Genomic DNA, 10,500 nt, shown 5'->3' with positions numbered 1-10,500 from the left:
TGTCATTTTCCCATAAAGTTATGGTTCTCATATCTTCTTCTAAATTCTTGTGTAAAAAGCACATGTAGCAAACACATGTAAATACATAGAGTATTTTTTTTGTTATAAAGAGAATCACAAGAGCAAATTAAATGATGTAGACAGGATTTAATCCCAAATTTTGACTTTATGTTAAAACCAATTAAGTTAGTTGACATCCACAAACAGAGCAAGTATATGACTTGACTATTGTTATTTCATGATAAAATATTTACATACATTTCAAAGACGATGAACAAACTACTTTCTTGTATGAGTGTATCTCCCAAGTCATATGTGATGAGGTTTTTCAGCTACCAATCACTTACAATATCAATATGTACACCAACCCACAGGAAACAAAAGAGTGAGTTCGCTATATATTTTTACTAGTAAGGAAAAGGACTCAAACTAAACTTCAATCCTTACGGTATTAGTCTAATATTTGTAGGTCAATCCGTCAGATGCTTTGGAGTAAGGGTGAAACATAAGGGAGCCCTGCTCTCTGCAAACACCACATTTAGGAGAATTCAAGCTTGTCACTTCAAGGTTACAATAAATAAAGTCCCTATTCACTAATAGCAAATTACCATTTCTAGAGGTAGTTTTACCTTTCAAATCTCTGCAGAAACTCCATTTCCATTACAATTATCCCCGTTAAAGTTATCAATTCCGGAAGTAAACTGCAAGAGTTTTCAAGGAAACACAAGTTCTTCCCAGCAAATGCAGCCAAGCTCCACCACCCGACACAATCAAATCAGATTAAAATGATAAAAGGGTAACTTTCACAAATGCAGAACAGATTCATATCATACAGGTAAATACATCTGTACAATCTTTGAATCTCAGAGTCCCTACTACAGTCTGTCCACCGCATAACAGTCAGGAACTTGGAACCTATTACACCAATGATCTAATTACATAATACATATAGCATTTTCTGATGGCAAAGTACAACAGAGTGGACAGAAACTAATTTTACCCTTCACGATAGTGCGTTTTACTCTAATTCCTAGTAATTACTCTTTTGATTCGGTTCCAGGAAGGACAGAAAGTTGAACTTACATTATCTTTGCATTTTGTACACCAATATATACAACAGTGTACAAGAGCAAATTTCACCGATACAAAGACTTTGGTTCTACCTTCGGCGGAACACCAGAAGAGCCTTTTTCCTTGAGCATGCTTATCAAGCTTGTGCTGCCAGAAACCGTTTCTGGCCCTGCAAGGTGCATTCTTTCAGACACATCTACCTCAGTCTGATACGATTTATCCACAATCCAGTCCTCTGAAGGGTCAATTTCATCATTGACAATGTTAAATTTCAGCCCCATTTTGAATTGCTTCAACTTGAGATTATAGTGAAGATAAGTCAGGTTATGCAGCTTTTGGTTTTCTGTGACATTTTTTGCACTTGATAACAGTTTCTCAGCTACATCCCTTCTTAGGCCGTAAACTTCAGCTCCATTGCAGGTCTGACTAAGAATTCTGATGGCAAGCTTTTGTAGATCAGAACAGTGGTCCCCGAAGCGCGACCACCATGTAGCTGCAGTCAGGTTCAAAATTTTTATTGAATGTCAGCTACACATATACTGTAACTAGGAAAAAGAAGGCATAAACATTTCACAGGAAACCAAAATGAGAGCTTTAGGTCTTTTACATTTGACATCGTTAAGTTTTAAGCTCAGGAAAGTATGTGCAGTGAGATATTTATTTCAGTTCATTCTATATATAATATGTATACAGATAAAAAATTGTCCACATAGGACACTTTCAAGTTTTAATTCACTTGAAAATGAATATGGCTATTTAATTTGGCCACAACTCAACTTCCAATGAAGTACATGCAAAGAGGCCGTATTACCTCCCACGGGTACACCCATATCTAAAACCCCATGATCTAAAGATGGCATCAGGCTGGGCCCAGACTCCAAAGCATGGCATGACTTGACACGAAAAAAGGACGCCAGAACTCGGACATGAGGCAGATATGACACAAGGCTGGGCCTAAAGCATGGCACGACTGGACACGAAAAAACACGAGGCAAAACATTCAGAATAAAAAAGCACGAATCTTAAGTCTAGGATAAAGTATGGCATGGCATGACCTAGCAGTCTGGCACGACGAGCCCGAGGACTCGGCCGTACCTTGGCATTGGTTTTGGTTGGGACGAGCTCAGCACAACATGTGAAAAAGCAAGCGTGCCGTGCCCAAGGCTTGTTTTTAGGTCTAGCTGCCTAGCAAAACATGAGCCCGAAGCCTTCAGCATGGAATTCGGCACGAGCAGTCGAGCACAATCCACTGCCATCTCAACCCCCAATCATATAATTATATATAGCCGGAAATGGGGATGATGACACTACTCACAGCAAAATAAATACGCACTTAATTACATGTATCAGGTTTCCATGAGTACTCAGCAAATCAGGGAATTTTAAGATCCGTGAGTCAACTAAACATTTCATTTCCTCTTCTTCCGTGGAACTTGAAGTTCCCAAATTCACAAATTCACTCACATCTAAACAAGCAAAGCCTTAAATACAAACCTGGAGAGAGGCTATCTTGACTGTTATTATCAGTGCCGATCTTGAAATCGCCTTTACAATTTCCATACACATCAAGCTGCCGAGATATCAAGTCCTGTATACGCTGATCTCCAGCCATCCGAACAATGGTGATAAGAAGGCCACCAGCAACTTCCGTGTCAGAATAAAAGTCTTCAGTATAATGAAGCCTTGGGTTAAGGAAGTAACCAGCAGCGTGGAGGGGACTGTGAAGAATTGTGTTCCATATCTCATCAATTATGTTCCATATTGGAGTATACAGGGATTTCTTTCTTCCAAATTCCTCACAGATGGTCTCTTTGACTTGATCCATTGTTTCATATATGAATCCCATATGAGGTTTACCATCTCCGTTAATCAAGGAGATAGCTCTCACTAATGGAATGGATGATTTCACAGCTAAAGTCACCCCATTCCAGAAGGAACTATCACTAATTAAATTAGCAATTATTTCACCTTCAACACTTGATGCCCAAATAGAACTCAACCACTCAGAGGAAGTAAACATGAGCTCCAAATTACTTTTTTCCACCAAAAAATTCTCTAATGTCAGGAAAGAAGTTGCAGAGCTTATTTTAGAGGTCCTAATCAGATCACGAGTACTAATATACTTCCGTACCAGCTTTACTACTGCAGCACGGCTGTAAATGAATTTAGTAATGGTTTTTGTCTTATCCAAAGTCAGTCTAATTGAATCAGTCATTGCAATCTTGTCTAAGATAAGGGAGATGCAATGTGTAGCACTAACTGTCCAGAAAAGTGGCCTGTACTTTTCAATCAGCTGCTTGCTAACTTCCTCTAAGCTATCTGATGAAGTGTGCGCAACAATTTGAACAACATTCTCAATGCTGACTTCCTCTAGAACAGCTTCGAGCAACACTTGCAATGCGTTATCACCCTTTGTCAAGGGTGAAACATCTGCTGATCTAAGGTAAATGGCCCCCTCAGGACAATCAACTACAACATTGATCAGGCTCCTACCCAAATGATCAGTCCACCCATCAAGCAGAATGCTACATCCAGAGCGTGGCCAAGAAAGTCGGACATTCTTTACATAGTTATTTATCTCATGCAACTCGTCATCAAATATCCAACCCTTGAGTTCGGCAATGCTAGGTATAGAACGTTTAATCTCACCCCTGTTTGAAGAAAAGTCCATCATGCTAATAAAACTAGGTGATGCAACAGCAGAGAAGTCAATCCCATTCTCTAGGAAAAACCTACCGATACTTCTTTTACCCATGATGGAGTCAGAATCCAACCCATCTTTGCCTGAGTAAGAAGTCAACCTTTGGTTGTAACAGAAACTCGGTTTTTTCAAACTATCTCTAACGCCAGAGTTACCATTCTGAGATCTTACAACCTGTTGTGAGTTCACCCCACTAGCTTTTGCATTAGTGGTGCAAGTCCTCTTCAAAGGAGGCTTAAGGTGGTCTAACCCTCCAATCTCATTCACTAAGTGACCTACTTTCACAGAAACCAAACTTTGTCTAAAAAAGTCCTTCACTTCGGCTGGAACCTCAGGACATTCAACGATGTTCCCTCGAATCCCTCCCAAGTGATGCTGAAGGCGATTGAAACCAGGAACAACTTTCCCACAGTAGCAACACTGGACTCTCTTGTTTTCAATATCAAGAGACATCCCATGATTATAAGCTTCTTTGGATGGTTCAGTGGAGGGATTGATTGGGGCCATATATATGAATCTGGCCAGCAACAACAATCAAAAATCACATAGAAAAACAAGTATGACAAAACAGGAAAATTTGCATACTAATATAACATTACGTAGTTCCACAAATCAATAAGTTAAATAATACTATGTATTGGTTAAATAACTACTTCCTCCGTAACATAATTACTGCAACAAATGGGTATTATTTGTGAGGTATAAAGTATTCATTTGTTGTAGTTATTTTGTTACGGAGTAAGTACTTGTAATCATAACAATAAAAGCTCAATTAGCTTGAGTCCTAGTTTATATGAATGAAATAAACCCCCTACTAACTATGTTCTTCTCACCTTATTTTCGCATCTTTCCTTGATTGATTAAGTATAGGGCTAACAAGTTCAGATAAGTTTGAGGCCACTAAGTTAATAAAAGTTCGAATAAGTTAAGTTAGCGACTATAAAGGCTAACCAACTTTAATTCACAACTACAAGTCTAAAACAAGTGCACATAGGTAAAATCAGGTGGAAAAAAACGATTCGACCCAACCAGAAAAAAGGCCAATTGGACATGTTGAATGTTACAACTTTCCTTCTCCCAAATATACACAAAAGAAAGAAAATTTGCAAAATTCTTATAAACATTAATGTAAGATTGTATGCCTTGAATCTGGTGAAGTGTGAAGCTTTAGGGTGTACTCGGGGGTTCACCCGGTCAGCCGGGCGGTGGGGTGCTCGCCCGGGCATACCCGGGGTTCACCCAGTCAGCCGGACGGTTTTGCCCGGGCATTAGATGGGGAGCTCGCTCGGCGGTTTGGCCCGGGTGAGATGGTCGTAACAACTTCGTCTGTTTTGCTTGCACGCTCGCAGTGTTCCGCCTGACCGGGCGAGCGTGATTTTGACGCGGGTTTGAGGATTTCGAGTCGGGTAATAAATAAGCTTTTAACCTAATTCTTTTGTTCATCGATTAGTTCATTAATTACATATGTAATTTTGGTTTTCCTCAAGAGCAATAAAACTTTTCTCTCTCCGTTCGTGGACGTAGCCAACGCTCCGTTGGTGAACCACGTTATATCTGTGTGTTCTTTATTATTTTCTATATTCATTATTTGTTCTTTCTCACATCCGTTATAACAAACTAATATCAAGAGTTTTGGTTTTTCGACCTGAGTGAGAAACATGTCTGAATGAATATGAAAATTGATAAATTCATTGGGAGAAACAGTTTGAGTATGTGGCAAATCAAGATGCGGACTTTACTGAAGCAACAAGGGTTGTGGGCACCGTTGGCAAACAAGTCAACGGATTCTAAGATGACCGTATTGGAGGAGAAGACACATTCTATGTTGTGTTTGGCTGACGACATAATCACTGAAGTCGCGGAGGAGGAAACCACATTAGTTGAAGTGGGAGAGTTTGTATATGACAAAATCTTTAACCAAGTTGCTTTTGAAGCAACGTCTATTCAGTGTGCGCATGAATGAAGGTACACCGCTTAGGGATCACCTAGATCAATTAAATACGATTTTGTTAGAATTGCGTAATATTGATGTTAAGGTGGAGGATGAGGATGTTGCTTTAATTCTGCATGTCTTTACCATTGTCATATGATAATTTTGTGCAATCTTGTATTATTGGTAAAGAGAGTGTCTCTAGAGGAGGTCACGTCTACTCTCCATACTAGAGAGTTGCACCATAAGGCGTGTGGTACAGGTAGAGTCGCTCATGCTGCTAGATTAGTATCTAGTGAAGGTAACGAACAAGGAAATTCAGGGAGAAAATCCAGAAACCCGTCTTCTAGAGGTCCTAAACCTAATGATGTCTATAATTACTATAAGAAAAAAGGGGCATTGGAAAAGGGAATGTCCTAAAAAGAACAATCATGAAAATAAATCTGGTCTGGTTTTGCTCCTATTGCGGCAAAAAATTCGAATTCTGATGATGATTATGCCCCGAACATATGCATCTCTCGAATGTGTGGGTTCTTGATTCGGGGGCATCTTGTCATATGTGTAAATGTGTTCGAGCAAGGAGTGGTTTGTGAACTACAAACAGGTTGATGAAAGTGTTACTATGGCCAACGGTGAAGTCTGCAAGACAATTGGTATAGGGTCCATCAGAATCAAGACAAGGACATGTGATGACAAAGTTTGTATTTTGAACAATGTTAGGGCACGTTCCATAGGTTACGAGGAATCTGATTTTAAAGGGTTCAATTTCAAAGGTGAAGGTGGAGTGTTGTATGTCTACACGGGTTCAAAGATAATTATAAAAGGTGTTAAACGAGAGACATTGTATGTGTTGCAAGGGTCTACGTTATCTGAGTCTTGGTTGTAGAAATGCCCACTACTAAATCGCCTAGCCAACCCAGCCCACGAACCGGACCAGCGAACCCAAGTAATTATTCAACCAAATTGTGTATATTTTAATCAAATTGCATATATTATAATTCAATTAAATTCAAAAATAATGAAATTATTCATTAATATTAGTAACGATTTTTTCACCAAATACTCCCGAGTTTTCGGTTTATTCACGAGGTACCCTCGCACTTTTGGAAATACACGGGGTATCCCTCAATTTCATGATAATACACCTAAATGCCCTTAATGACTAACGGTGTTAACCGTCATTAGTTATTATTCCTAATTTTGTGTTTAAACCCTAATTAACCCTAATTCTCTAACTCTAACCCTAAAGTTTAGGGTAGGGGTATGGTTAGATGTTAGGGTTTGTTAGGGTCTAATAAAGGTTAGAACTAACGAGGTTATCCGCCGTTAGCCACTAAGGACATGTGGATGTATTATCGTGAAACTGACCTGTATTTTCAAAAGTGCGAGGATAAATCGTGAATAAACCGAAAACACGGGCATTTGGTGAAAAAACCGTATTAATAATTGTATATATTTTAATTAATATTAAAGGTTATATGTAACAATAATAAATTATTATATAACTTTGAAAAAAAAAATTCTCATGCTAGCCTACTATCCCGCTAGGTTCACGAACCGCCAAAACCGCTTCCCGAACAGTGAAAATCGGTAAGAGCGATATGGGCTAAGATTTTTCAGCTTGTGGACCAGCTCACCCAAACCGTGAATTTCACAGTCCAGTCCTCGGCTGTGAAATCTTAGCCCGGTCCACCAGGGCCCACAAACCAACCCGCCCAGCCCGCACCAGTGGCCATCTCTACCGGGTTGTCACGTTGGCTGTTTGTGGTAGTGTTGAGAAACAAGTGGAGCATAGAGACACTATAGATTGGATTGGTGGTTCACATTACGGAGAAGTCCGTTAACACTCACAATTTGAATCTGAAATTTGGTGTTCTTCGTCGTTAAAATTGGGTCAGCCAAATTTTGCTCTTGGTCGGCATGTAATCTTTGGGAACTCTCCCCAAAGGGACGGTTGTGAAGACACGGTGGGTTTTGCACTATCTGTCGCAGGGGTGGATATATCTGAACCGTCCAAGGAAGGTGTTACTTGTGCTAGGAAAGACTATAAATAAGCCATCTCTTCGAATCTGGTTAATTCCAAGGTTGCTTAAACTTACAAAATGATGAAGGTTGTTAGTTGCCCTCTTAGGGCTTGTGTGGGCCCATTAGGGGCTAATATGGTATCCTTCAGGGATATGTGGTTCTGGTTGTCTTTCGGGGTAAATCTGGCTGCAAGGGGGAGGCGTTGTGATCAATGCATCTGGTGTTATGTGGTCACTTGTTATGTGGTTTGTTGTGAGAGGATTCAAGTCAAGGTGGAGATTTGTAAGAATGTATGCCTTGAATTTGATGAAGCGCGAAGCTTTTGGGCGTACTCGGGGTTCGTCTGGTCACCGGGCGGGTGACCGGTGAGATGGTCATAACAAGTTCGTCTGTTTTGCTTGCGCGCCCGACCGGACGAGTGTAATTTTGACGATTTCGAGTCGGGTTATAAATAGGCTTCTAACTAATTCTTTTGTTCGTCGATTAGTTCATTAATTACATCTGTAATTCTGGTTTTCCTCAAGAGCATAAAACTTTTCTCTATATGTCCGTGGACGTAGCCAACACTCCATTGGTGAACCACGTTAAATCTGCGTGTTCTTTATTGTTTTATGTATTTATTATTTGTTCTTTCTCACATCCGTTATAACGATAAACATATGAGATTCACAAAACTATCAATCAGAGATAGATTGTTGCAACAAAAATTGCAAGAACAGATTAAAAATTCAGTCAGAAATTTAACACAAGAAGAAAAATCCTAAGGCTTTTTCTTTTTTTTTTTCAAAATTTTGTAACAAAAACTAGCAAAACGAGAATGACTAAGAAGTAAGAAGTGGATTATGTTTATAGCCCAAACACACTAAAATAAAATAAAAAAACAATTCATCATTAAAGCAAAAAAAAAAAAAAAAAAAAAAAAGGTTTGGAAGTTGAAAATTAATGAAACCCATGAAAAATAATTAAACAAGCTTCAATTTTTTTTTGAAATCGAAGAACGAGGAGAGAGAAACATACCAGAAATGGAGAAGCTTTATAAGTTAGATGAATGCTGAGTTTTTGGGTCATCAGAAAACACCTGGGAATAATTTTGTAGCTATAGTTCCACAGTTGTTCCAAGAGTGAATATCGCGAATACCCATCAATTCATCATCATCATCATCATTAGTTCATGTTATTTGATTATCTCCAATTCTTTAAATGGGTGAATCTGGGTTTATAAAAGTTAAAACTGTAATTGGGTCGAGGGAAAGTGGGAAACGAGGTTTGACTGTGATGTTGTTGAAATTCGGAATCCACTAATCACTCAACAAGACAACCCCCACAGACACAGTCTTTTTTATCTGGATTTCTTCTTAGTTGGTACTCCGGCTTAAGTACTGCACTACATCTGCTTTTTCACGTCTTCAAAAATTAATTTAACTTTATTTGGTAAAGTCTCGCAAAGATATATCTAAAGCCCAAATTATATATGATGAGTCAAAAAGATGAGAGAGAAAGAAGTAGAGAGAGAAAGAGAAAAGAAAGAAGGAAAAAGCCCCAATTCACTATCTCAAAACCCTAGCCACCCAAAATTTCCTCAATTCAATCTTGCTGCCATCAATAATGCCAAATTCTTCTTAGTTATTGTTATCAATTCTCTATTCACAATACTAGTAGTAATTTTCAGAACTCATTTCTCAACTAGTTTCTCAAATCAGAGCAGAAATGTTCCCCATCTAAAGTTCGATAATGCTCGAAAAAATTTCTCATTTTATGAGAATAGTTCACCTCCTGTGTTTGCAATTGTGCAGTTCAAGCATTTCTCTTCCATTGTAGGATTTCGAGTCCAATTTTTTGACTGGATTAAAGAATTTTTTTTCCTTCCATTTAAATTCAAAGTTCGATTCATGGCTAGGGTTTTTCGAGGTTTCTTGTTGCGGGTTCCTCTTTCAATTCTTGGTGTGGGTCAAATGCTGTCGTCAATGGTGTTGGTTTCCTTGGTGCCCTCTGTTCGGTTGCGGGTGGGTTCGTTTTGTTTCTTTGATCTGATTGGAGTCCTTTATTCGCCTTGTATAGCGAATGAATTTCTTTATTCATTAGTCAAGTTTCAGATTCATTCGGTGCAAGTGGGTGATGGTGTTCTGTTGTGGGTTAGTATTTTGCATTTCCTCAATACAGTTCTTGTTAATGCAGCTAGTGGGAAGATATTTCTTTGTAGCTGCTTGTTGTCATCAGACTACAAATTCCTTTCTTCCTTTTCAAAGGTATGGTGTTCTACACTATTGGCCTTTTGTTCAAGTAAGCTATTGGAATTTGTTAGAATTCATTTATCCAATTATTTTAGAATCATAATCAAGCTTTTTTGGTATGATCCATTGTTAACATTGTTACTCTCTTTCAAGAACTTCTTCATTTACTCCATTCTAGGCCCCAGAAGCTATTGGAATGAAGAAGATTGTTCTTCTCTTTCTTTGCCTATAGAAGGCTTTGGCTATTTCTTATGCCAAAAATCTGTCAAGAAAAATGTCAAGGAGCACGTGCTAATTTTTATTAAATTGGCATTATATGTATTTCATTTGTCTGGTTATTATTATTGCCATATCACTCAGAAGTTTTCGTGGATGTCTACGAAATTTGGCAAGTTTGCTATACGAAATCTTCAGTTCAGAATCGGTCATTTTTATCTGGAGATTAGAGATGTTCTGGTTGATAAGAATTGTTGGCCTAATTCAGTCTTTAGCATCTTATCGTATGGTATAATATTTCAATTCTCAGTAATGTTTGCAAAGAT

The 10,500-nt window shown here is 38.6% G+C and overlaps 1 protein-coding gene across 1 annotated transcript; it reads right to left on the bottom strand.

Moving 5' to 3' along the window:
* Positions 1–780: 780 nt before the first annotated feature.
* On the bottom strand, positions 781–9,148 carry LOC104892850 (hypothetical protein). The gene is made up of 3 exons (XM_010678867.4): positions 8,745–9,148; positions 2,566–4,289; positions 781–1,564 (listed from the first exon to the last, which is right to left on the bottom strand). Exons 2-3 carry the CDS (start codon positions 4,277–4,279, stop codon positions 1,137–1,139), a joined length of 2,142 nt encoding a protein of 713 aa, XP_010677169.2. The 5' UTR covers positions 4,280–4,289; positions 8,745–9,148; the 3' UTR covers positions 781–1,136.
* Positions 9,149–10,500: the final 1,352 nt, after the last annotated feature.

Source organism: Beta vulgaris, chromosome 5 (assembly GCF_026745355.1).
Source record: "Beta vulgaris subsp. vulgaris cultivar EL10 chromosome 5, EL10.2, whole genome shotgun sequence".
NCBI classification, from domain to species: Eukaryota; Viridiplantae; Streptophyta; class Magnoliopsida; order Caryophyllales; family Amaranthaceae; genus Beta; species Beta vulgaris.
Note: the sequence above shows the minus strand (reverse complement) of the source record. Positions and strands in the feature narration are given on the sequence as shown.

What these genes read in the sequence shown, in the direction of transcription:
- LOC104892850 (XM_010678867.4), bottom strand. Translation starts at nt 4,279, where the DNA reads ATGGCCCCAATCAATCCCTCCACTGAACCATCCAAAGAAGCTTATAAT. An exon ending in TCAAGATAGCCTCTCTCCAG is followed by an intron (nt 1,565 to 2,565) that starts GTTTGTATTTAA and finishes ACCTGACTGCAG; the next exon opens with CTACATGGTGGTCGCGCTTC.